Raw genomic sequence first — 27,284 nt, forward strand, 5'->3', positions numbered from 1 at the left:
ATTTCTTTACTCATTCCCCTCATAATTTCACTCATGCCCCTTTTTAGTTTCAACATGGCCTGGAAAGGCATAGGACACGTCTTCGGGCTCGATCGCTCCGAGACAGGGAAGGTTCCATCTTTACCCTCCACTTCCCCATTCACCTGTGAATTTGCAGTCTCCCCATTTACTCAAATTGCCATTCCCGGTGCAATTCCCAATTTGCCTTCCCCCCGTTCCGAATGAATTTCTGCCACCTTTGGCTTCTCCTGTGCCCCAACGGCACCATTCGTTCGTCCTTCCCTCAATTCATTCGTCCAGGCATCCATTTTGTTAATCAGTCCCTCAATTTTTCCTTTAATTTGCCCCTCCAATCGATCACTCATTCCCTTCATTCCTTCCCTACATTCATTCCCCTGGGACTCCATTTTGTTTTTCATTTCACTTATCATTTCTTTCATGTTATTTTCCAATCCCCCAATTTGATTTTCCAACCCTTCCTTCATTCCCTGCATAAATTTCATTGAGGCCTGGCTGTCCATGGCAGCCGTCTCACTGGCAGGGGAAGTTCCATCACTATGCTCAACCCGAGCTACTTCCGACTCACTCCAACTACTTCCCGCATCTTCCATACCGCTCACCTCCTCCTCCGTAAAGGAGGTCGCTTTCCAACCGGAATAAAATTAAATTTTAACTGACGCGCTGTTCGCGTCCCGCGCACCAATCGACTATGCAAATTTGCGCCTCCGACTACAAAAATTTTCTTTCCAAATTCTCCACACTCCTTGACACCAATTTGATTCGGGGTTCAATCCCACTACCTGACAACAGTCGTCGTGCGACTCCCGGTTAACACCAGAAAATCGCGGATAGGCCGAAACGGTTTATTCTGAGGCAACAACCAATACGGATTTCACTACCAAACGCGGGAGGAAGAAGGAAAATGGAAGGCTGCGGAAGCACTTAACTTTTGCGCGCCGGCGCAGCTTCGATCCTGCAACCGAAATTAACTCGACACGGACACCAAATTCAATGTACGAAAATAAAGATTTATTCAGGACCCGATACAATAAAACGCGACGATATAATCAAATAATGGCCTAAATTGGGACGTCCCCACACGACAGATCTCAAAGCACAGACGAGGGAAAAGAATACCAAAATAACATGTCTCGTCGTGTAAGGGGGGAACGCGTAGCTCGGTCTTATCTGTCTCTGGTCGTCTTCCATGTAACACGGCCCCGCTCGGCCGCCGCCAGGCCTCGCTCCAAGCTCCGATCCACTTGCCACCCACGAGGTCCGTGCACCAGCACCACGCATCTAACGCAGGCCAGCAAGCTCCACACAAGGTCGATCCTCAACTCGAGCACAAACACAGAATGACGAAGAACGGCAAAAAATGGGAAGAAGGCGCGAGTCCACTGCACGCCAAGTGCCGCTTCGAGCCAAGTTCAAGTCAACGAAGCAACTCTCACAATTCTCTCCCTGTCCGAACTCCACTGATGGCCAACTCTTCTGCTTGCCAACCCACTAACTTTATTGCATCTCAAGGCTCACTGCCAGAAGCAACTCTCCAAACCAACTCGCTTCTCAGTCTCTCTCCGTCCTTCCAAATCCGACCAACTCTCTCAAAACGCACTCGGCGCAAGACCCACTGCCAGACTAAACAATGGCGTTCGGCGCTCGCTAATATCTCCTCGCCGGTGACGTCAGCCTTGGCGCGCTGCCAACCAATCAGTCCTTTCCACCGAACCTCCCAGCTTCGCTCAGGCCCACGCCCGCCGCGCCTCTCAACCTCGCTCCCTACTCCGTGGTCATAGTGCGTGCTATTCGGGGTGGATAGGCCCGCCGGAGGTGTAGTTGGCGGCGGCCATTATCGGCGGTGTCCCGGCCTGGTTTCCTTTTGCCGGTTCTCTTTCACAGTCATGTCAGGGAAGGGCGTTATTTAGTGTTGCAATAAAGATCCTAACTAAGTTGTCTCAGTGGTTGCGGTGCCAAAAGGGACAAAGGTTTGACTGACCAGGTGAGACTCACAAGGGCGCTACTCTTAATCCCTACACTACTTATCACTCGAACCTCCTGGTAGATTCACAAGTATACATCTTAACCCGACAAACGCCTACACATGAAGAACTTATTACAGGTAGTTTTCCTTACCACGACACACGAAGCATGTTACCTACTCAGATCTATCTGCTCTACATATCACTACCACATCGATATATATATATATATATATATATATATATATATATATATATATATATATATATATATATATATATATATATATATGTATGAGTGTGTGTGTGTGTATGTGTGTGTGTGTGTATGTGTGTGTATATGTGTGTGTATATGCATGCATGCAGACTATGTGATGGCAAGAAAACCCAATCAAGTTAGAAAGGTTCAAATACATATTAGCAAAAGAAATAAAACATTGAAGTTTATCACAAAGCTCAAAATACACAGCAAAATCATGATTAAAAAGGTATCCAGGCCCAATTGTAAATCCACACATTGTTCACACTTTATTCAAATACTCTTGAAAATGTGTGCATATATATATATAATCATTAAAAAGGTGTGATTATGAATAATGTGAACACCATATTCAAGCCACACCTTAACAATGGTGTGGTGAACGAATAGTGACATGCTCATGGTGTTCCAAAAAGAGCTGGACAACTTTGGTTATTAATGTATTTAGTACCACAAATGATACAACTATACCTTTTGGTTTATATGATACAGAAACTCTTTTTTAATTTTCATGGCTGTTGGTTTAATGAAGAAGAAAATGGTGATTCCACAGTAAAAAGCTCAATGTGTCAAATGGTTCATCGAGACGAGATCCGACACGCAAGTTCAACATAATTTCCATACAAGGTATGGAAGGAACCAGACATTGTGGACTTGTATCAGAGTGGTACAATAGGTTTAAGGAGACTGGAAGTTGTCAGAAACAGAAAAGTACCGGTCGACCAATCACAAGTGCAGCAGACGTTGAACGATTACATGGATCATTTCAACAAAATCCCAGAAAATCAATCTGATGCGCATCCTGAGAACTGGGATAACCAACCACCACTGCACACAGGATTTGCATCCAGAGAACTGGGACTACCAACCACCACTGCACACAGGATTTGCATCCAGAGAACTGGGACTACCAACCACCACTGCACACAGGATTTGCATCCAGAGAACTGGGACTACCAACCACCACTGCACACAGGATTTTGTATAAAACACTGAAGCTTTTTGTCTATAAGATGCAGACTTCTGCAGGAACTCAAACCAAATGACTAACCCAAACATAAGGCCTTTGCCTTGGAAATGCTCAGTCACATAGAGGACAACAAAGATTACCTGAAAAGGTCATGTACACAGAGGTCATCACAGCTGCATGTGCACTGGTGGATGCAAATATGCTGACCTAAACATGGCAAGAACCCATGTACTGCCTTGATGTCATACGCGTGACAAACGGAGCTCACATTCAAGTGGATTTGAAGAGCTCACATTGAAGTGTTCACATTCATGGTGTGCACAAAACTTTATGAGTTTCTGTATCATAAAACAAAGGGCATTGTTGTATAATTTGTGGTTCTAAATATATTAACAATTAAAGTTGTCTGGTCTTTTTGAGAACCTGTATGATATGTAACAAATACCTCAAAATGCTGGAAGAAGGGGGCGGGCCCAATCAAAAGGAGTGGGCGGGCCCAATCAAAAAGAGGGGTGGGTCCAATCAAAAGGAAGATGCCATCAAAATGCTCCAACAACACAGGAACAAATGGTGAAATGTGGGCTTTAAGGCAAACCTCAAAAGTTCTCTTTTGCATCAATTAGGACATCACCTCACCTTGAGATCCAGGTGCACGATGTTACATTGGTGCATAAACACGACACCCTCCAGGATTTGACGCATCAGACGAACAGTGTTTTGCTCGGAGAATACCTCGTCATCCTCACCAAAGCATTTGTGAAAAATCTCACCACCTGCAGCACTGCAACACACCCAACAAGGAGGACAGTTTGGTTTGCATCCAACACACCTCATCAGTAAACTATCAAGGACACTTTGGTTTGCATCCAACACACCTCGTCAGTAATCTATCAAGGAGGACACTCTGGTTTGCACCCAACACACCTCGTCAGTAATCTATCAAGGAGGACACTCTGGTTTGCATCCAACACACCTCGTCAGTAATCTATCAAGGAGGACACTCTGGTTTGCACCCAACACACCTCGTCAGTAATCTATCAAGGAGGACACTCTGGTTTGCACCCAACACACCTCGTCAGTAATCTATCAAGGAGGACACTCTGGTTTGCACCCAACACACCTCGTCAGTAATCTATCAAGGAGGACACTCTGGTTTGCACCCAACACACCTCGTCAGTAATCTATCAAGGAGGACACTCTGGTTTGCACCCAACACACCTCGTCAGTAATCTATCAAGGAGGACACTCTGGTTTGCATCCAACACACCTCGTCAGTAATCTATCAAGGAGGACACTCTGGTTTGCACCCAACACACCTCGTCAGTAATCTATCAAGGAGGACACTCTGGTTTGCACCCAACACACCTCGTCAGTAATCTATCAAGGAGGACACTCTGGTTTGCACCCAACACACCTCGTCAGTAATCTATCAAGGAGGACACTCTGGTTTGCACCCAACACACCTCGTCAGTAATCTATCAAGGAGGACACTCTGGTTTGCACCCAACACACCTCGTCAGTAATCTATCAAGGAGGACACTGGTTTGCATCCAGCACACCTCGTCAGTAATCTATCAAGGAGGACACTTTGGTTTGCATCCAACACACCTCGTCAGTAATCTATCAAGGAGGACACTCTGGTTTGCATCCAACACACCTCGTCAGTAATCTATCAAGGAGGACACTCTGGTTTGCACCCAACACACCTCGTCAGTAATCTATCAAGGAGGACACTCTGGTTTGCATCCAACACACCTCGTCAGTAATCTATCAAGGAGGACACTCTGGTTTGCACCCAACACACCTCGTCAGTAATCCATCAAGGAGGACACTCTGGTTTGCACCCAACACACCTCGTCAGTAATCTATCAAGGAGGACACTCTGGTTTGCACCCAACACACCTCGTCAGTAATCTATCAAGGAGGACACTCTGGTTTGCACCCAACACACCTCGTCAGTAATCTATCAAGGAGGACGCTTTGGTTTGCATCCAACACACCTCGTCAGTAATCTATCAAGGAGGACACTTTGGTTTGCATCCAACACACCTCGTCAGTAATCTATCAAGGAGGACACTCTGGTTTGCATCCAACACACCTCGTCAGTAATCTATCAAGGAGGACACTCTGGTTTGCATCCAACACACCTCGTCAGTAATCTATCAAGGAGGACACTCTGGTTTGCATCCAACACACCTCGTCAGTAATCTATCAAGGAGGACACTTTGGTTTGCACCCAACACACCTCGTCAGTAATCTATCAAGGAGGACACTTTGGTTTGCACCCAACACACCTCGTCAGTAATCTATCAAGGAGGACACTTTGGTTTGCACCCAACACACCTCGTCAGTAATCTATCAAGGAGGACACTTTGGTTTGCACCCAACACACCTCGTCAGTAATCTATCAAGGAGGACACTCTGGTTTGCACCCAACACACCTCGTCAGTAATCTATCAAGGAGGACACTTTGGTTTGCACCTAACACACCTCGTCAGTAATCTATCAAGGAGGACACTTTGGTTTGGACCCAACACACCTCGTCAGTAATCTATCAAGGAGGACACTTTGGTTTGCATCCAACACACCTCGTCAGTAATCTATCAAGGACACTTTGGTTTGCACCCAACACACCTCGTCAGTAATCTATCAAGGAGGACACTTTGGTTTGCACCCAACACACCTCGTCAGTAATCTATCAAGGAGGACACTTTGGTTTGCACCCAACACACCTCGTCAGTAATCTATCAAGGAGGACACTTTGGTTTGCACCCAACACACCTCGTCAGTAATCTATCAAGGAGGACACTTTGGTTTGCACCCAACACACCTCGTCAGTAATCTATCAAGGAGGACACTTTGGTTTGCACCCAACACACCTCGTCAGTAATCTATCAAGGAGGACACTCTGGTTTGCACCCAACACACCTCGTCAGTAATCTATCAAGGAGGACACTTTGGTTTGCACCTAACACACCTCGTCAGTAATCTATCAAGGAGGACACTTTGGTTTGGACCCAACACACCTCGTCAGTAATCTATCAAGGAGGACACTTTGGTTTGCATCCAACACACCTCGTCAGTAATCTATCAAGGACACTTTGGTTTGCACCCAACACACCTTGTCAGTAATCTATCAAGGAGGACACTTTGGTTTGCACCCAACACACCTCGTCAGTAATCTATCAAGGAGGACACTTTGGTTTGCACCCAACACACCTCGTCAGTAATCTATCAAGGAGGACACTTTGGTTTGCACCCAACACACCTCGTCAGTAATCTATCAAGGACACTTTGGTTTGCACCCAACACACCTCGTCAGTAATCTATCAAGGAGAACACTTTGGTTTGCACCCAACACACCTCGTCAGTAATCTATCAAGGAGGACACTTTGGTTTGCACCCAACACACCTCGTCAGTAATCTATCAAGGAGGACACTCTGGTTTGCACCCAACACACCTCGTCAGTAATCTATCAAGGAGGAGACTCTGGTTTGCACCCAACACACCTCGTCAGTAATCTATCAAGGAGGACACTTTGGTTTGCACCCAACACACCTCGTCAGTAATCTATCAAGGAGGACACTCTGGTTTGCACCCAACACACCTCGTCAGTAATCTATCAAGGAGGACACTTTGGTTTGCATCCAACACACATCAGTAATCTATCAAAGAGGACACTCTGGTTTGCACCCAACACACCTCGTCAGTAATCTACCAAAGAGGACACTCTGGTTTGCACCCAACACACCTCGTCAGTAATCTGTACGTTGAAAGGACGAGTTGGTGCAGGAGGAGGGGTGGAGGTGGGCGGGGTCAAGCCACCAAGGCCCTTATCAAATCACCATCTCATATCATCCCCATCCCTTCAGTCATTTCTGTCCCCCCACCCCCATTATCTCTACATAACCAACACCTCTTTCCTTCCATCCTGGTTTCCTGCTTGGAGTCAAAATGTGTCCACAGTAACCATCGATTCCCTTTTTACCCTCCGTAACATGACCTTGCCTCATGACCTCCGTAACATGACCTCCGTAACATGACCTTGCCTCATGACCTCCGTAACATGACCTCCATAACATGACCTCCGTAACATGCCTCAATCTTCCATAGAAAAAAGGAAATGAAAACAAAGATGGTCACGTGATAGTTCAATGCTGTAAGTTGCCCAAATGAGGCCGGTGGTGGCATTGTGATGATTCCCACAATGACCGAGGGTGTACCACCTCATGGAGAACATCTGGGTGGTATTACGTTTGGAAAGTATTAATACGTCAAAGCACGTGTCCTGAAGTATCTGCGTACACGGCCCAAAGACTTACATGTCGACAGCATCATGGCACGAACATGTAGACGACACGCGTGTGCATATGACAGAGGAAGATTGAGGAACCGGTGAATTTTATCAACTTCCTGTACATTTTCATTTTCCACAACATGATCCCACCAGCACCTTGAGCGACCCTCGCAGAGCACCTCGTCAGAGATTGTGCAGGTGATTCCGAGCAGGTCACGTGTGCTTGGAACTCCACCTGGATGTTCCTGGTCGTGGAAGAAAGTTCCTCTGGTTCTACAAAAATAACCATCACATGGATGCGTTTTCTTTTCATCTTCGAAACGAGTGGACAGACTTTAACTGGGACCTTCCGAGTCTTTTAACGAGTCCTATAGTCTGAGGGTGTGATGACCCATGTAGACAATATCGAAGAAGAAGTCTCGCAGGTGCTCGCAGGTGCCTTGCAGACCGAAGTCGTTCGGTGCACGACATCATTGGTGAAAATGGTTTGAAGGTAACAAAAAGGTCACATTGTTCTTTACTGCAAGACAAGTGGAACTTAAAGGTAACCCGAGCCGTAACCCTAACCCTAACAACCCTAACCCTAACCCTAACCCTAACCCTACAGTTCACAGTCATCGGTTCGTCCAGAGGGACACGACTGCGAACAGCGAATGCGAGCCAAACGGTCCGAGTCCACGGAATTTGGACATTTGCATCAATATTAGAAACAATTAATCCTGGAATGAACTTCAGATGCTGGAAACAGACATTCCAACCTTTGTTCATGTTTAAAACATGGCCTGGTGCTAAACTGATATGCATTAGATAATGCGCATCAATAATGCGGTAATCTATGATCTGCACATCCGTATGGTGAAGGTGGAGGGGAGGAGGAGAGAGGGGTGGGGGGGAGGAGGGATGGGTGGGGGGGAGGAGGGATGGGTGGGGGGAGGAGGGAGGGGTGGGGGAGGGGGGAGGGGGGGAGAGGGAGAGGAGGGAGGGGTAGAGGGGGAGGAGGGAGGGGTAGAGGGGCAGGAGAAGGGGAGGAGGGAGGGGTGGAGGGGGAGGGGGGAGGGGGGGAGAGGGAGAGGAGGGAGGGGTAGAGGGGGAGGAGGGAGGGGTAGAGGGGGAGGAGAAAGGGTGGAGCGGGGAGGAGGGAGGGGTGGAGGGGGAGGAGGGAGGGGTGGAGGGAGGGGTGGAGGGAGGGGTGGGGGGAGGGGTGGGGGGAGGGGTGGGGGGAGGGGGGGAGAGGAGGGAGGGGTAGAGGGGGAGGGGGGAGAGGAGGAAGGGGTAGAGGGGGAGGGGGGAGAGGAGGGAGGGGTAGAGGGGGAGGAGAAAGGGTGGAGCGGGGAGGAGGGAGGGGGGGAGCGGGGAGGAGGGAGGGGGGAGCGGGGAGGAGGGAGGGGGGGGAGGGGATGGGGGAGGAGGAAGGGAGGGGGAGGGGAGAGGAGAGGAGGAAGGGAGGGGGAGGAAGGAGGGGTGGGGGGAGGAGGGAGGGGTGGGGGGAAAAGGGAGGGGTGGGGGGGAAGAGGGAGGGGAGAGGGGTGGAGGAGGGAGGAGTAGAGGGGGAGGAGGGAGGGGTGGAGGGGTGGAGGAGGGAGGGGGCAGAGGAGGGAGGGGTAGAGGGGGAGGAGAAAGGGTGGAGCGGGGAGGTGGGAGGGGTGGAGGGGGGAGGAGGGAGGGGTGGGGGGAGGAGGGAGGGCTGGGGGGGAGGAGGGAGGGCTGGGGGGAGGGGGAGGAGGGAGGGGTAAAGGGGATGGAGGAGGGAGGGGTAGAGGGGGAGGAGTAGAGGGGGAGGGGGAGGGGTAGAGGGGGAGGGGTAGAGGGGAGGGGTATAGGGGGAGGGGTAGAGGGGGAGGGGTAGAGGGGGAGGGGTAGAGGGGGAGGGGTAGAGGGGGAGGGGTAGAGGGGGAGGAGAAAGGGTGGGGTGGGGAGGAGGGAGAGGTGGATGGGGAGAGGAGGGAGGGGAGGGGGAGGGGCGAGGAGGAAGGGGGGGAGGAGGGAGGAGGGAGGGGTGGAGGAGGGGAGGAGGGAGGGGTGTTTCTTTAAACAGATGGCATGGATATTACAAATGGGATGGCGGAAGTTTCGTGGACGGAATGGAACATAAACGTTGGACAGACAAGTTGGGATTCCATTGCATGGAAGACAACATGACATGTGGTGGCACGCAATCATAGATTAGAGGTCGGCAGCACTTGCAAACATGAGATTCCAGGTGGGTGAAAGTTGGAGTTAAGTGGAAAACCGATTTATACAAGGTGCATGCCAGGTATCCGTTCCTTCACCTTTTGATCAAGGTGCAGGGAATCCAGTTATTGCCACAGTACAAGTAGCATGTCCAAAGTGATATCCCATGACCAGAGACTTGATGGTTGGGATCTCTACTGGAAGATTTTCTGCAGAGTCGAAAGACAAACCGGGTCAGAAATTTTTTGGAAAGTCCGACAGTGATAGACGAACCGGAAGCGCAAAGATATCGATGTTGAACAGGAATGTTGGGTCTACACCAAACCACCGCCGCCCCATCCCACATCACAAACTACCAAACCCTCCTCATTCTCCTTCTTCTTCTTTTCTGATCCGATTCATTATTACATTTCAAGATGTCACATCCTCTCTAAAAATAACGAATAATTAAAAGATGCACAGAGAGAGTCGGACTCGTCCAAATGAGGCCACGGCTGCAGCACCACCGGGATTGATGTTCCCGCAGAGGCCCGAGAGTCATGGCCGTGGCATTTGGCTCTGACATTTATTTTGGAAAAGGCAAACGGCAGCACCTGCCATGGAAGTGCTGTGGTCACGGCGACAAACCGTCTCGCATTTTTGGTTCCAGCGATTAGAAGTTTCATTCTTAAAGCAAAAGTGAAGCAGCCGCAGCGACGCATCCCCGAGTCGTCATCGTTCAGCGAAGTCCAAATGACAATTTGAAAGGTAACAAACTTCTGCTTCACAGACTGTGCCTCCTCAAAGATCACACAGGTTTGTCTTCGTGACCGATTGCCTTTTCCTTGGCTCAAGCAGGTCGAAAGGGAATTGCAAACGTCTGTCATTTTTAACGGTGCAACATGGCATTTCAAAGCGGAACGAGCAAACTTACAAGAAATGCGCAAAATAAGAAAATGTGAAAAGTGCTGAAGGTAGAAATGCGGACATTCTCGGTAACAGAACCAACAGGAAGTACAAGCACATTATCAACCCGTGCCACGCGTACAACATCCAAATGCAGGTTCGGGTTAGCAACACTCAAAAGGAAGCAAACAGTAAAACCACACCTGGTACAACTGATAACGCGGTTAACCAAGGAAAAACCTAAATAAATAAATAATTCACGTTCAGGTAAATGTAAATTAAATAAATAAATAAAAACCAAGCGGGTTCGAAATCCCCGAGATTATTTTGCCGGGTCACTCCTTCCCTCGAGTGTGATGGCATGTCCGACCACAGTCCGCACGCAAATTATGGACGGCGTTGGCCATCTGCCACAAAATTGGGCTCTCGCTGCGATGGAAATCTAAGGCAATCTACACAGATGTCACAGACAGGTCTAGGGAAATGGCGCATCGACACGCGAGCCACGTGCACCACATGCACCACACTTCAACCACTTGCTAAATGAGACCGGTGCTCAGAATAGCGAAAGGGTAGAGAAGGAAGAGGCCGGTGAGAACTTACAATTCAAGCACGAGTGTGATCTCGGAGTGCGTCTCGTAAGCGTCGTGTAGACCGATCACACGCGAGCACGGCCGGGCCAGCTCCAACAGGGACATCTCGTGCACGATGTCCGCGCGGCAATCTTGTCCCTTCCGACGCTTGCGCATTATCTTGGCAGCAAATGCTTCACCGGTCGCAATCTCGATGCATTGCTTCACCACTGCAAACTTGCCCCTGCCAGAAAGAAACATTTAACAAAATAACACATCGGCTTCAGCACTCCGGGTTACATTAATGGTCAAATGTATATATATTTACCTTGGTGTGGGACACACAGACACAGACAGTCATTAGAAAGAGCTTTATAATATATAAAGTTATTTCTAACCACTGAATGACAGGTATTAATGTTCGGTACCTTCTGGGCGTCGTAGAAAGCTGAAACTTGGCGTGCCGGCGAACATCGAAGCCGGTACACCAGTAACAATCACAGAACCGTCCATAAATGAAAATTTACATTACAAAACCATAAAACGGTCCATTAAAAAGAATAATTAAATTAAAAACTCGATCGATAAAGGATTTGAAAATTGAAATTTCCATAACCATGAACTACGAATAAAAAAAAATCAATGAAAATTTATGTAAAAACCGTAAACGTGTCCACATTGAATAAATAAACCGAAATTGATATCTAGCAGCAGCTTGTCGATGCTTGCGTATAATCATTTCAGCTTATATTTATTATGTACCTGCATACAAAGTACGGTTTGTTATTGCTTACAATGTGTAAGGATACCTCGTGAGTACATATATGTATGTATACACACACACACACACACACACACACACACACACACACACACACACACACACACACACACACACACACACACACACACACACACACACACACACACACACACACACACACACACACACACACACACACACACTGCGTATCAAAAAAAAGGTAATCCGAATTCAAGGGGTTAATATGCAAAGGTTATTTAGTTTGACAATTTACATGTGGGTTACCAATTATGAGGAGATCCTCAGATTTCCATTGATACCTTCCATGCATCATTGCTGTCACACATGACCGAGTACATGTTCATTGAAAATGACAAGTTCAAATCGCATTTTTACAATTACGAGGTATCCACATGATATCCCAGTCTTTGCTGACTCTATGGTCACAAATAAACGAAGACAGAGATGTCAATCGAGATTTGGCCCTTATTATGGGCTCATCAGGACAACATACCGCTGATGGTTTCTTTGTGACCAAACTAAGCTGCGAATAAACACAAATGGAACTCCATAACTTGACGAGGCAGCACCACACAGATCGAACCTCAGCACAGCAGCTGCTAACACCTGTTAGCATGTAGGGCAGCATGACAGCATGTAGAATCATAGTAGCGTAATAATAAGACTTAAAACAAGCAAAAAATAACTATTTTGGGGGGCAACTTTAAAATCACCTAACCTTCAAAAAAACATTAACGAAGAATTTAACAAGTAGGCCACTCCTCCCGTACTAACATATTTGCTTATGCACCCTCCTGTTCCTTTGTGCTTTGCTCTCCTGGCTGTCAAATCCTATTCTTCTATTCCTGCTTCTGAACCTGTGCTGGAATCCTTAATCCCCCTTAGGAATCCTTCATGCCCTCATTTAGGGAATTTCCCCAGATAGTTTCCACGGTTTAGTTTTAAGCTGTTTAAACTTTCCCTGGAGTGTTTTATTCTGTTGTATATTATAACACGCTTTTCTTCTTCTTCTTCTTTAAAAGGTTTTTTTTTGTTTTTTTTTTGGTATACTGAATCGAGGCTCGTGAAAGAGCTAACATTTATTTCACAAACAAATCAACCAGACAAACAAAACACACAAAAAGAGGGAGCGGAAGACAAGATGTGGAGAGAAGGGGAAGCACACAGCCACAACATTTGAGAGCAGGGAGAAGTGTGGGAGGGAGAGGGCTTGGGGGCAGGAGGCGTGGGAGGGGGAGGGCGGGGGGGAGAGGTATAAAACACAAGGGGACCAAAATTAGCGGGGGTAGAAAAGATCAAGGTTTTGGATGGGGGAGGATAAGAGATGGTGGTGAACACCTGTTTTAAAGACCTGGAGGGTGCAGTGGGATTGAAGAGAGTGAGGGAGTTTGTTCCAGAGGCGGGAGAAAAGAGGAATGAAGGAGTGAAGGTGAGCAGAAAGTCTCGATTTTGGCAGTTTAACCATAAGAGGGTTGCAGGCACATCTTGTGCGACCTGTAGGAATATTTGGGGGACAGAGCCCAGAGAGGGCTGGGGGGGCAAGGCCAGAGAGGAGTCGGTAGAAGACGGAAAGACCAAAAACCAAACAACGAATGGTTGTTTTTGAGTTGCTCACCAAATCTCTTCATTTCAAATAAAAATTCAATCTTTGTTCTTCCTTCCTACATTCCCTAAACTCACCTGCATTCCACCCCTCCTCCAACGTTTTCAAAAGGATCTCTGACTCAAAAATCACAAGAAACTCATTTTGCAACAAATGTTCGTTTTCCATGAATCTCCAACACTTTCTAAAATCCAAACTCACCCCTCCCCTCCCCTCCAAAACTCCCCCCTCGCCTCCTAAACTCCCCACTCCTCCTAAATTCCCCCCTCACCTCTCCCTGCTTCCTCTCCCTTCCAACTCTCACCTCCTCCAACCTTCTTCCTCACTCTGCCCCCCCCCCCCTCAAAAAACACCTCACTGTGCCTCATCCAATCACCATCAAACCTTTTGTCCTTCTCATCCTTCCCTTTCTCCTCGCTCTTCTGAAATCTCTGACACACTATCAACAGCTCTCCCTACCTCTTCCTCCTCCTCTTCCTCTTCCTCATCTTACCCAACCCTTCCCCTGTCCTGTATCCGATGCTTGCCCTTCCTCTTCCTTAATGGTATGGACCTCAAACATCCGGGGCCTTCGCTCAAACCTGATTGATCTCTCCATTCAGGTTGCTTCTGACAATCCAGACGTGATCTGCTTAGCAGAAACTTTCCTCCTTCAAGATGTCTCTGATTCCTTAATATCTCTTCCTGGTTACTCCCTCCTCAGGTATGATAGACCTGAGCCTCATCCTGGAGGTGGGGTTGATATCTTTATCAAAAACTCTTCTTCACTCTCGCGGCACTCCGGCTCTCTCCACCTCACCCCCAGGAGTACCTCTGGCTACGGCTTCCCCTTCGCTCCCCCTTATTTTTATTTTTTTGTATACAAGATAGAGGCTAGTGTAAGAGCTAACATTGATCACAAAAAGACAAACCGACACATAAAACATATGATAAAGATAGCGGGAGAACAAAATGGAGAGCAGGAACATCGGGAGATCTGTGGGAGGGAGAGGGCTTGGGGGGGGGGGGGGAGGAGGTATGGGAAGGGGGAGGGAGGATGTGAGGGGTAAAAAAAAAAAAAACCCACATGGACACTGCTTGGACTTCCAGGAAAGAATTCGGTATTTCAAAAAAGTGGATCTGGGGTGAATTCACGGGGGTAGAAAAGATCAAGGTTTTGGATGGGGGAAGATAAGAGATGGTGGTGAACAGCTGTTTTAAAGACCTGGAGAGAGGATTGGGATTGAAGAGAGGGAGTTTGTTCCAGAGGCGGGAGAAAAGGGTAATGGAAGAGAGAAGGTGAGCAGAGAGCCTAGATTTTGGCAGTTTAACCATAAGAGGCATGCTGGCAGATCTTGTGCGACCTGCAGGAATATTTGGGGGACAGATCACAGAGAGCTGGGGGAACAAGGCCGGAGAGGAGTCACTAGAAGACAAAGGCCACCAACCTGCCTGCGGTGAGTGAGTGAAAGGCCCTCAGTTAGCTTCATCGCAGGAGATTCCAATGATTCTGAAAGCTTTGGTTTCAACAGCATGAAGCCGAGCTAGGTGAGGCAGGTGCACCAGCCCAGAGGGGAGAACAGTATTCCATTGAGCTGCGGATGAAAGCCTTGTATGTGGTGAGGAGCTCAGGTGTGCCAAGGAAGGACTTCGCACGACGGAGGATGCCCAGTTGGCGACTAGCTTTGGAGGCCAGCTCGGAAATGTGGTTTTCCCAAGAAAAATCATGGCAGATAGTGAGACTCAAAAGCTTGAGTGACAGAACTTCTTGAAGAGGATTGTTGAGAAAATATATTGGAGGGTTGTCCAGTCAGTCTTTTTAGAGAGACAACGTGAGAGTGTGAGATTTGTCAGGATTGAAAGACATATTCCACTTATTTTCCCAGTCTGTGATTTTGTCCAGGTCTGCAGAGAGTGAGGAGGCTGCAGACTGCCAATCTGAGGGATCAGCTGCAGACAGACATCAGATCATGAGGAGGAGACAGACATGAGGAGGCTGCAGACATCAGATCGGATCTGATGGGACAGCAGAGAGTGGAGTCATCAGCAAAGAGATAGAGAGGATTTTTTCCAGAGAGTTGGAAGATCATTGATGAAGACCAGAAAAAGCACAGGGCCCAGAACACTGCCTTGGGGAACTCCAGCCTGAACAGGAAGGGGAGATGAGAGAAAACCATTCAGGGCCACATGTTGACTACGACCAGAGAGGAAGTCCGCAAGCCATGCGTCCTCCGTCTTCCTTGGCACACCTGAGCTCCTCACCACATACAAGGCTTTCATCCGCAGCTCAATGGAATACTGTTCCCCCGCTTTGGGCTGGTGCTCCTGCCTCACACCGAGCTCGGCTTCACGCTGTTGAAAGCAAAGCTTTCAGAATCATTGGAATCTCCCATGATGAAACTAACTCCGAGGGCCTTTCTCTTACTCACTGCAGGCAGGGAGGGAGGTGGTCTTTGTCTTCTACCGATTGCTATCCGGCCTACCTCCCCCAGCTCTGTCTGTACTCTGTCCCCCAAATATTCCTGCATGTCACACAAGATCTGCCAGCAACCCTCTTCTGGTGAAACTGCCAAAATCTCGGCTCTCTGCTCACCTTCACTCTTTCATTCCTCTTTTCTCCCACCTCTGGAACAAACTTCCTCACTCTCTTCAATCCCTCTCCTCCCTTCAAGTCTTTAAAACAGCTGTTCCCCACCATCTCTTATCTTCCCCCATCCAAAACCTTGATCTTTTCTACCCCCGCTAATTCACCCCAGATACACTTTTTGAAATACCGACTTCTTTCCTGGAAGTCGTAGCAGTGTCCATGTGTGTTTTTTTTATTGTTTTTTTTAACTCAACCTTCCTATTCCCAACCCACCAAGCCCTCTCCCTCCCACAGATCTGCCGATGTCCGATCTTTACTTTTGTACTTGTGTGCTTCCCTCTTTCTCCCCATCTTGTCTCCCGCTCCCTTTATCATGTTTTATGCGTCAATTTGTTTTTATGTGATTAATGTTAGCTCTTTCATGAGCCTCAATCTTGTATACCAAAAAAAATAAAAAAAATTAATGTCGAAGTCCTAATCAGACAGCCAAATCTTCCAAGGTCCTCCATCTGACACCGTTTACCTGGGGGTGATGTGGCCAACCTAATTGGGGGTCACACACTCGGTTCACACTCACCTTTTCTAATCAGGGGCAGGCGAGCAAACTGCCCAGTACGGACCGGCTAATGTGGTGGAGCGAAATGGTTTGGGAAGAGGAGAGGGGGGGGGGGGGGGGGAGGGGCACTCAAGAGATCCAGCAGGAGGAGAAGGATGGGAGATCCAGCAGTGGTGGGGGTGAACCTCCACATCTGACAATTTAAATTGAAATAATCTTCACCATTGAGAAATATATCGTACGATGTCTCAAAAAGTTGTGAACCGATTATGATAAAACCTGGTGGAGGAGTTGGTTAGGTGAGAAGAACAAGCTGATTGGATTTTAGTTCAAGTATGGATCCAGATCTGGCCTATCAGTGGGATACAAAACTAAACTGTTCAGCCTGGCGGAGGTGTGAGCTCTTCAAAGTGTCGTGCAAGTTTGTCTTGTTTCGACCCCCTATCATGATGGAATCGCCTCGTAACCACACCTCAGCGTAACGTCATGTCAGTGTAACTTCACCTCAGCGTAACCTCACCTCAGCGTAACCTCACCTCAGCGTAACCTCACCTCAGCGACCATCCGGCCTACCTACGGTCATAATCCGTCCACACTAACAATATCTGAGACTTGGATTTGATGGCTTTCATGTCCAAATGCATAGCTGTCTGCCATTGGCTGATCATCCAGATCAGTTATCTGTGTGTCCTCAAGTGGCTTTTATGTCGTCAAACTGTTCAAAGTTTCCATGTTTTATTTCGCTGGATAAACACCTACATTTAAAATTCACCCTCAAGTTACATTTGCAGCACGAGTATATGAATCAACAAAGATCAAAAACGCTAAACCTCAAATAAAACATCAGAAATCACAAATTTTACACCACATATTGTACCGTCACCACGCACTGCACCGCCACGTCGCCGTGTACTGCACTGTCACCGCGCACTGCAACGTCACCAGGTACTGCAACGTCACCGCGCACTGCAACGTCACCAGGTACTGCAACGTCACCGCGCACTGCAACGTCACCAGGTACTGCAACGTCATCGCGTACCACACAATCACCACATACCGCAACGTCACCGCGTACCACACACTAAGTAACGCACCGTCACCGCGCACTGCGTACTGCACCGTCACCGCGTACTGCAACGTCACCGCGTACTGCAACGTCACCGCGTACTGCAACGTCACCGCGTACCGCAACGTCACCGCGTACCACAACGTCACCACACACCGCAACGTCACCGCATCGTCACCGCATACCACAACGTCACCGCATACCACAACGTCACCGCGTACTGCAACGTCACCGCATACTGCAACGTCACCGCGTACTGCAACGTCACCGCGTACTGCAACGTCACCGCACACCGCAACGTCACCGCAACGTCACCGCAACGTCACCGCAACGTCACCGTGTACAGCAACGTCACTGCATATTGCACCACCAAGTATGATGTTTGTGTCACAAATCATAATTACAACTTTGGTACAACACAACACTAAGTATAACGCATCAATAACATGCAAGAATATCCCTGTTTTTGTAACATTACAATCCCTCCTTGGAACACACCAAATAACACGTTCAATCAAAGAAGCAAATTTATATTGATCTTTCAAAGATGGTAACTTCGTCAGTTACCAAACCTCATCCAAAGAGACCAATGTTGAGTGAAGGGCTGAGTAATAAGTGGCGTATTGAAATAGACAACTGCCACCAACACTGAAAACTATTTGTCCAATAGGAAATGACACATTTGTCCAAAAGAAGAGTGTTGGCGATATTGAAATGATGACCTTGTGGTTTGTACAAATTGGATGACGGAGAATCCTGATGGGTCAACCAGATCCTTTATTCTAATGTAAAATAAGACAAGACAGTATAAAAGTAAGACAACCCAAAATCTGTCCGATGCAAAGGTTAGTATCCCATCCTCCCCCCCAGGATCTACAAAGGTGTATCAGGGCCAAGATCCCAACATACCCTGTGGGTCCATAAAGAGATCCCCGGCCTCCATCGTTTTGTGTAAATTGCATGTGTACACACACGTTGGGTCGGAGGATATGCACCGTCTTATTACTGGCAAGAAACTTGGAAATGTTATTGCACTTCTTGAACAACCTGTCGCTCTTCAAACAGCTCCCAGGAAATTGTCAGAGAACTTCACGAACATCTCGGATCTCAAATTCTGTCTGGTCTGTACCAACCCCGATCCGCGGAATCTCATCATCTTTGAAAGTACAGCTTCTCTCGTTTACATCCCCCGAATGGATCTTCCCAGGACGGAGAGCACAGACCTCGATTCAACTAAAAAAAATTGCTTCTCCCCCCAAACCCCCACCCTGCCCCTCCTCCTTCCTTCTTCCATCCACAGTGAATATCCAAAAATACAAATGCAGTTCAAGGTCGACTTCAAAATAAAAACACTTGCCTTAAAATCATTATCCATGCTCGAGATGCCTGAACTGAGCTGTACAACAGCTGGAAGGACAATCACACTCTTTTGGAATCGAAAGTTCACTCTCCTCTTCTCTTCTCTTCTCTTCTCTTCTCTTCTCGCCTCCCCTCCCTCTCCCTCTCCCGCTCCCCACCAATGAATGGTCCTCGCTTTGCTTCCCACCCCTCCACCTACATGCCCCCCACATGCTTGGCCCTTCCTCTCCTCCAACCCACTCTCACTGGATGAAACTTTTTATAACATTTTTGGAGCCATTAATTTGTCCATGAGGTAGAGGAGGATCCATCACAGACCCTCTAGTTATCACACAGGCAAATAAACAGGACTTTGACCAATCACAGCAAAGCAAATCACAACATGATCACAAAATGCATCAGTCATGAATGACATCCTTCAGAAATTACTTATTTGCACACCCAGTGTCATGTGACCACAAAGGAAGAGCACGCGACTCCTGGAACTTGAAATTGGAGTTAAACGCTCAATGTTTGTGCAAAAGCAACTCCAGGACGGTTAATGATCCAAGTGGTTATTAGAAGCAACAACAAGTAATGCCAATTCTGTGTAGGAAATGGTACAAGAACAATTATCTAAATTGGCCTTTTGTGCCAACACGAGGACCTTTGGAAAATCAACGAAGTTGAGGCTCCTGAGAGAGACTTTTACAATCTCAACTAGAAGGGCACTGGGTAGAGCACACACCTCCACCAGTATGAACAGTTTATGTTTTCTATCCTCTGATAGGCCTGATCTGGATTGGGACCTGATCCAAAATCGAATCGGCTTGATCTCGTCACCAAACCAACTCAACCACTTAGTTTTGTCATAATCCGTCCACACATTTTTGAAATGTCATGCCATGTATCGTTGTTGGCCCCATCATTCAATAGTGAAAAATCACTAAGAAATTAAAAATTATCGGATCTTCACCAAAATATAATTGATTGGGCCATTTCACATACCCAACCTGTCCGCCAAATATCATCCAAATCATTATACATAATCCGTATATTATGTATAATCGGTTTTAGCCCGATCACTCAATGGCAAAGAATCACTTAAAACATCCTCAGATCCAGATCTTCACCAAAATCTAATCATTTCTTCCTTGTCACACACCCAGCCTCTCCAACAAATTGTCAGAATCCGTCCATAATTTTGAAATATTCTGTTCACAGACAAACAAACAAACAGACAAACAAACAAGAAGACGTCATGCGTAGCATGATACTTGCAAAATCCCCCCCCACCCCCCCAAAGTTTTCCATTGATACAGCAAATTGTCCATTTCATGAAGATGAAAATTTACAATCTTGATCAAAACTCGGGTCAACAGGATGAAAATTTACGATTTTTCAGATGAAAAATGACGATTTTGGAAGGTTGACCTTGAGTTGACCTTTGACGTTTTGACCACAAAACTAGTTAGTTTCCCTATTTAGTGACTCGATGTGCAAATGCTGTTCAATTTTCAAGTCAATCGGATGAAAATTAAGGATATTAAAAATTTGGCCTATGTTGACCTCAAAAATAGATGGTGGTTGAATTCAGTGACCATATATATAAATCCTCTAAGAAGTTCAAGTCAATCAAATGAAAATTGAGGATTTTAGAAATTTGGCCTATGTTGACCTTTTGGCCTATGTTGACCTCAAGAATACTTGGTGGTTGAATTCAGTGACCAGATATGCAAGTCCTCTTCAAATTTCAAGTCAATTGGATGAAAATTGAGGATTTTAGAAATTTGGCCTATGTTGACCTTTTGGCCTATGTTGACCTAAAATATAATTTGTGGTTGAATTCAGTGAACAGAAGTCCTCTTCAAATTTCAAGTCAATTGGATGAAAATTGAGGATTTTAGAAATTTGGCCTATGTTGACCTTTTGGCCTATGTTGACCTCAATAATACTTTGTGGTTGAATTCAGTGACCAGATATGCAATTCCTCTTCAAATTTCAAGTCAATTGGATGAAAATTGAGGATTTTAGAAATTTGGCCTATGTTGACCATTTGGCCTATGCTGACCTCAAAAATACTTGGTGGTTGAATACAGTGAGCAGATATGCAAGTGGTCTTCAAATTTCAAGTCAATCGGATGAAAATTGAGGATTTTAGAAATTTAGCAAAGTTGGTGATCTTTGGCCTATGTTGACCTTTTGACCTATTGACCCCAAAAACAATAGGCTTCTGACCAACTCTACCATTTGGTGAAGTTTGGTGAAGATCGGTTGAAAATTGTGACCTGTAGGCCGGTGACAAACAAACAGACAGAACCACAAACACAACCGACCAATATGCTTGAAAAATCTTCGATTTTGCAAGTAACAAACCGTAGACAAACAAACAGGCAGGGGTGGCACTGAGTTAGACCACTCCACATGTAACATCCTAAATGGACCAGGAACTGTGAGTAAGACCACTCCACATGCATCCTAAATGGACCAGGAACTGTGAGTTAGACCACTCCACATGGAACATCCTAAATGGACCAGGAACTGTGAGTTAGACCACTCCACATGGAACATCCTAAATGGACCAGGAACTGTGAGTTAGACCACTCCACATGGAACATCCTAAATGGACCAGGAATTGTGAGTTGGACCACTCCATGCGGAACATCCTAAATGGACCAGGAACTGAGTTAGACCACTCCACATGGAACATCCTAAATGGACCAGAAACTGAGTTAGACCACTCCACGCGGAACATCCTAAATGGATCAGGAACTGCGAGTTAGACCACTCCAAATGGAACATCCTAAATGGACCAGGAACTGTGTTAGACCATTCCACGTGGAACATCCTAAATGGACCAGGAACTGTGAGTTAGACCACTCCACATGGAAAATCATAAATGGACCAGGAACTGCGAGTTAGACCACTCCACGCGGAACATCCTAAATGGACCAGGAACTGCGAGTTAGACCACTCCACATGGAACATCCTAAATGGACCAGGAACTGTGAGTTAGACCACTCCATGCGGAACATCCTAAATGGACCATGAACTGTGAGTTAGAGCACTCCACATGTAACATCCTAAATGGACCAGGAACTGAGTTATACCACTCCACATGGAACATCCTAAATGGACCAGGAACTGTGAGTTAGACCACTCCACAAGGAACATCCTAAATGGACCAGGAACTGTGAGAGTTAGACCACTCCACGTGGAACATCCCAAATGTACCACGAACTGTGAGTTCGACCACTCCACGTGGAACATCCTAAATGGACCAGGAACTGTGAGTTAGACCACTCCACATGGAACATCCTAAATGGACCAGGAACTTTGTTGGACCACTCCACGTCGAACATTCTAAATGGACCAGAAACTGTGTTGGACCACTCCATGTGGAACATCCTAAATGGACCAGGAACTGTGAGTTAGACCATTCCATGTGGAACATCCGAAATGGACCAGGAACTGTGAGTTGGACAACTCCACGTGGAATATCCCAAATGGACCAGGAACTGTGAGTTAGACCACTACACGTGGAACATCCTAAATGGACCAGGAACTGTGTTGGACCACTCCACGTCGAACATTCTAAATGGCCCAGAAACTGTGTTGGACCACTCCACGTGGAACATCCTAAATGGACCAGGAACTGTGAGTTAGACCACTCCACATGGAACATCCTAAATGGACCAGGAACTGTGAGTTAGACCACTCCACATGGAACATCCTAAATGGACCAGGAACTGTGAGTTAGACCACTCCACATGGAACATCCTAAATGGACCAGGAACTGTGAGTTGGACCACTCCATGCGGAACATCCTAAATGGACCAGGAACTGTGTTGGACCACTCCACGTCGAACATTCTAAATGGACCAGAAACTGTGTTGGACCACTCCATGTGGAACATCCTAAATGGACCAGGAACTGTGAGTTAGACCATTCCATGTGGAACATCCGAAATGGACCAGGAACTGTGAGTTGGACAACTCCACGTGGAATATCCCAAATGGACCAGGAACTGTGAGTTAGACCACTACACGTGGAACATCCTAAATGGACCAGGAACTGTGTTGGACCACTCCACGTCGAACATTCTAAATGGCCCAGAAACTGTGTTGGACCACTCCACGTGGAACATCCTAAATGGACCAGGAACTGTGAGTTAGACCACTCCACATGGAACATCCTAAATGGACCAGGAACTGTGAGTTAGACCACTCCACATGGAACATCCTAAATGGACCAGGAACTGTGAGTTAGACCACTCCACATGGAACATCCTAAATGGACCAGGAACTGTGAGTTGGACCACTCCATGCGGAACATCCTAAATGGACCAGGAACTGTGAGTTAGACCACTTCACATAGACCATCCAAATGGACCAGGCGATGAGAGTACTCCACATTGGATATCCTAATGGACCAGGCGCTGCAAGTTAGACCACTCCATATGGGACAATCATTTAGCAGATTCAAATTCAAAACAAAGACCACCTCGTGACTCGGTGAAGCAAAAACACTTTAGAGGCAAAAAAACATCACTTGTCCGGAATGTTACACTTCCCTCCCTCCACCCTTCTCCTCCTTCTGCTCTCCCTTTACTCGGATCACTTGTGCACTGCGATGTAGATGTTACTTATGTTAACATATACAGCATACTCATGGGAGAGGGAGGGGCAAGGTGAGGGGAGGAAACAGGATGCGGGGATGCAGGGAGGAGGAAGAGTGCAGGGTGAGGGGATGAGGGCAGGGTGCGGGGTGAGGGGAGGAGGCAGGGTGCGGGTATTCAAGGAGGGAGGCAGGGTGCGGGGATTTGGGGAGGAAGCAGGGTGAAGGGAGGAGGAAGGGTGTGGGGATGAGGAGAGAAGGAAGGGTGTGGGGATGCAGGGAGGGGGAAGGGTGTGGGGATGAGGGCAGGAGGCAGTGTGCATGCTGAAGGGAGGAGGAAGGGTGTGGGGATGAGGACAGGAGGCAGTGTGCATGGTGAAGGGAGGAGGAAGGGTGTGGGGATGAGGAGAGGAGGAAGGGTGTGGGGATGCAGGGAGGAGGAAGGGTGTGGGGATGCAGGGAGGAGGAAGGGTGTGGGGATGCGGGGAGGAGGAAGGGTGTGGGGATGCGGGGAGGAGGGTGGGTGTGGGGATGCGGGGAGGAGGGTGGGTGTGGGGATGCGGGGAGGAGGATGGGTGTGGGGAGGCCACAGGATGTGGAGATGCAGGGAGAAGGTAGAGTGCAGGGTGAGGGAAGGAAGCAGGATGCGGGGAGGAGGAAAGGTGTGCGGATGCGGGGAGGAGGCTGGGTGTGGGGAGGCCACAGGATGTGGAGGTGCAAGGAGAAGGTAGAGTGCAGGGTGAGGGCAGGAAGCAGGATACGGGAAGGAGGAAGAGTGCAGGGTGACGGGTGAGGGGATGAGGGCAGGGTGCGGGTATTAAAGGAGGGAGGCAGGGTGCGGGGATTTGGGGAGGCAGCAGGGTGAGGGGAGACCACGGGATGTGGGGATGCAGGGAGGAGGTAGGGTGCAGGGTGAGGGGATGAGGGCAGGGTGCGAGGTGAGGGTAGGAGTCAGCGTGCCGGTATTAAAGGAGGGAGGCAGGGTGCGGGGATTTGAGGAGGAAGCAGGGTGGGGGGTGGAGGCAGGGTGAGGGGAGACCACAGGATGTGGGGATGCAGGGAGGAGGTAGGGTGCAGGGTGAGGGCAGGAGGCTGGGTGTGGGGATGTGGGGATGAGGCAGGTTGAGTGGAGGAGGCAGTGTGCAGGGATGCGGGGAGACACAGTGTTACATAAACACACCGGACGGTGAACATTACATCCTCAGTAAGAAATCATGTGATCATGTCCCATTATTGATCAGGTCCCAGCAGATACAAGACCAAACGTTTCATACGGAGCGGCTTCGAGTCGGGGCACCGAGGAGCCGAAGGACACAGTGCAAGTGCATCACGTATCGCCTTCTCGCTGGGAGTGCGGACATCGGACACTGACGGACATCACGGTTCGGACCGAACTGCGCACACCAATTGTTGCGACATCAATACACACTGGGGAAAGCACGAGTAGTCACTGACTCCTCAGTGCCATCGTCCTCATCGACACCATCACCACCACCATGAACAGCATCACCACCACGATCACCACCACCATGAACAGAATCACCACCACCACCATGAACAGCATCACCACCATGAACAGCATCACCACCACCATGAACAGCATCACCACCACCATGAACAGCATCACCACCACCATGAACAGCATCACCACCACCATGAACAGCATCACCATGAACAGCATCACCATGAACAGCATCACCATGAACAGCATCACCATGAACAGCATCACCATGAACAGCATCACCACCACCATGACCAGCATCACCACCACCATGAACAGCATCACCACCACCATGAACAGCATCACCACCACCATGAACAGCATCACCATGAACAGCATCACCATGAACAGCATCACCATGAACAGCATCACCATGAACAGCATCACCATGAACAGCATCACCACGAACAGCATAATCACCACCATGAACAGCATCACCACCACCATGAACAGCATCACCACCACCATGAACAGCATCACCACCACCATGAACAGCATCACCACCACCATGAACAACAGCATCACACCAACCACTTCCAGCGCAGAATCCTCACCTGCCCAACTCGTTCTCCAGTAGTTTGTAGCGCTCGCTGAACGGATCTTTGCGGAGCTTCATGTCCCCAGCGGTCACTAACCCGTGTCCTGCCACTTGGTAACGTTAACTGAATAACTTCACCAGCAGGTACTAACTATTTTATCGTTACTAGTAACAGTCGGGTCTTCAGTGTGGTTCATCCACTTTTAAGCCAAGACGGAGCAAAGGGTTATTAAACGAACCCCGAACAAGAAGCGCCGTTAACCTCGTTTAGCCACCGTTAACCTCGTTCTACCACCGTTAACCTCGTTCTACCACCGTTAACCCCGTTCTACCACCGTTAACCCCGTTTTCTCACCGCCGAATCAACTTCTTACCGATAGCGTATACCTACCTAACCTGCATCCTCTTTACCGGAGGATCTTTAAAGCTGAGAGAGCGTTACGCCCCTTGAGCGGACTTCACCAATAGCTGATCGGCAGTGCGGTGGAATTCAGCCAATCAGCGCTAAAGGGCGGTGCTTCGGTAATTTGCTCAATGCAACCGGGCGGACGGCGGCTTTCACCGGAGGTGGTACTTACTGTATATAGGTTGTAGTCTAGTAGGAAGACTAGGTCCCCCTGCACCCCCCGGAGATATACTTCTAATCAGTGTTTCTAGATTGGAAAAAATGTGTAGAAAATGACTAGCTATGGCCCCAAGCTGAAAAAATGTCCCACATACCATTTTTATGCAAATTACTGCTGCAAATTTTATGCAAAATTATGCAAATTTTATGCAAATTTTTGATGAGGAGTAGAGTTGAGGGGTCTTTGAGGGCTTCATCGAGGTGCTCTCGGTTGCAAGACTGGGTCATTCTGAGAAGCACAGCAGGGTCAGAGATCATGATGTTCTCCTCCTCAGTGAATCTCTCCATCAACAGCCTCTCCATTGCCTCACACACTGTTTTGAGGCAAAAGAGGGACTTTGCGTAGGCCTTTCCACTGAGAACACCTTTGAGAGATCCACTTGTTACTAGTTGTGCCTCAAAGAGAATCTCTGCATATCCAGAACCACGCATCTTGTGTCCAGTGAGCATCCCGATGTAGTTCATGGATGTGTGGAAGGGTCCAATCGTTACTACATGACTAGCAAATTCATTTGGCCAGCGCCAGATGATGGGAAGGGCTTTCATGCAGACACCCAGATCAAATGTATTCAGGACCCATCTCTGACCCACCTCAGCAGTTGCTGCCTCGGAACGCTTCAGTAGCTCACGAACAACTGCGTTGTCTGTGATCGGTTGGTGGATAGGCGTGCAGTAGTCGACTGTTGATTTGCTGGGTGGGGGAGAACCAGTTGCAGAGGTGAAACCCCCTAGCCCAGGCACAGGCTGCAGGCCATTGCCATGCCATGCAGGCACCAGGCACAGACCGATCACAGACAACGCAGTTGTTCGTGAGCTACTGAAGCGTTCCGAGGCAGCAACTGCTGAGGTGGGTCAGAGATGGGTCCTGAATACATTTGATCTGGGTGTCTGCATGAAAGCCCTTCCCATCATCTGGCGCTGGCCAAATGAATTTGCTAGTCATGTAGTAACG

At 48.0% G+C, this 27,284-nt stretch overlaps 1 protein-coding gene across 1 annotated transcript in view; it reads right to left on the reverse strand.

The window, feature by feature from the left end:
- The window catches only part of LOC137430931 (serine/threonine-protein kinase 17B), a 56,763-nt gene extending 30,631 nt beyond the window's left edge, over positions 1–26,132 (reverse strand). Inside the window, exons 1-3 of the mRNA XM_078781248.1 lie at positions 25,724–26,132; positions 11,170–11,382; positions 3,848–3,992 (exon numbers count right to left, since the gene is read on the reverse strand). Of these exons, the coding sequence (XP_078637374.1) occupies positions 3,848–3,992; positions 11,170–11,382; positions 25,724–25,785 (420 nt within the window). The 5' untranslated portion in view covers positions 25,786–26,132. The remainder of the gene's footprint in view (positions 1–3,847; positions 3,993–11,169; positions 11,383–25,723) is intronic.
- Positions 26,133–27,284: the final 1,152 nt, after the last annotated feature.

This window comes from Myxine glutinosa, chromosome 7 (genome assembly GCF_964187855.1).
Source record: "Myxine glutinosa chromosome 7, kmMyxGlut1.1, whole genome shotgun sequence".
Classification (NCBI taxonomy): Eukaryota; Metazoa; Chordata; class Myxini; order Myxiniformes; family Myxinidae; genus Myxine; species Myxine glutinosa.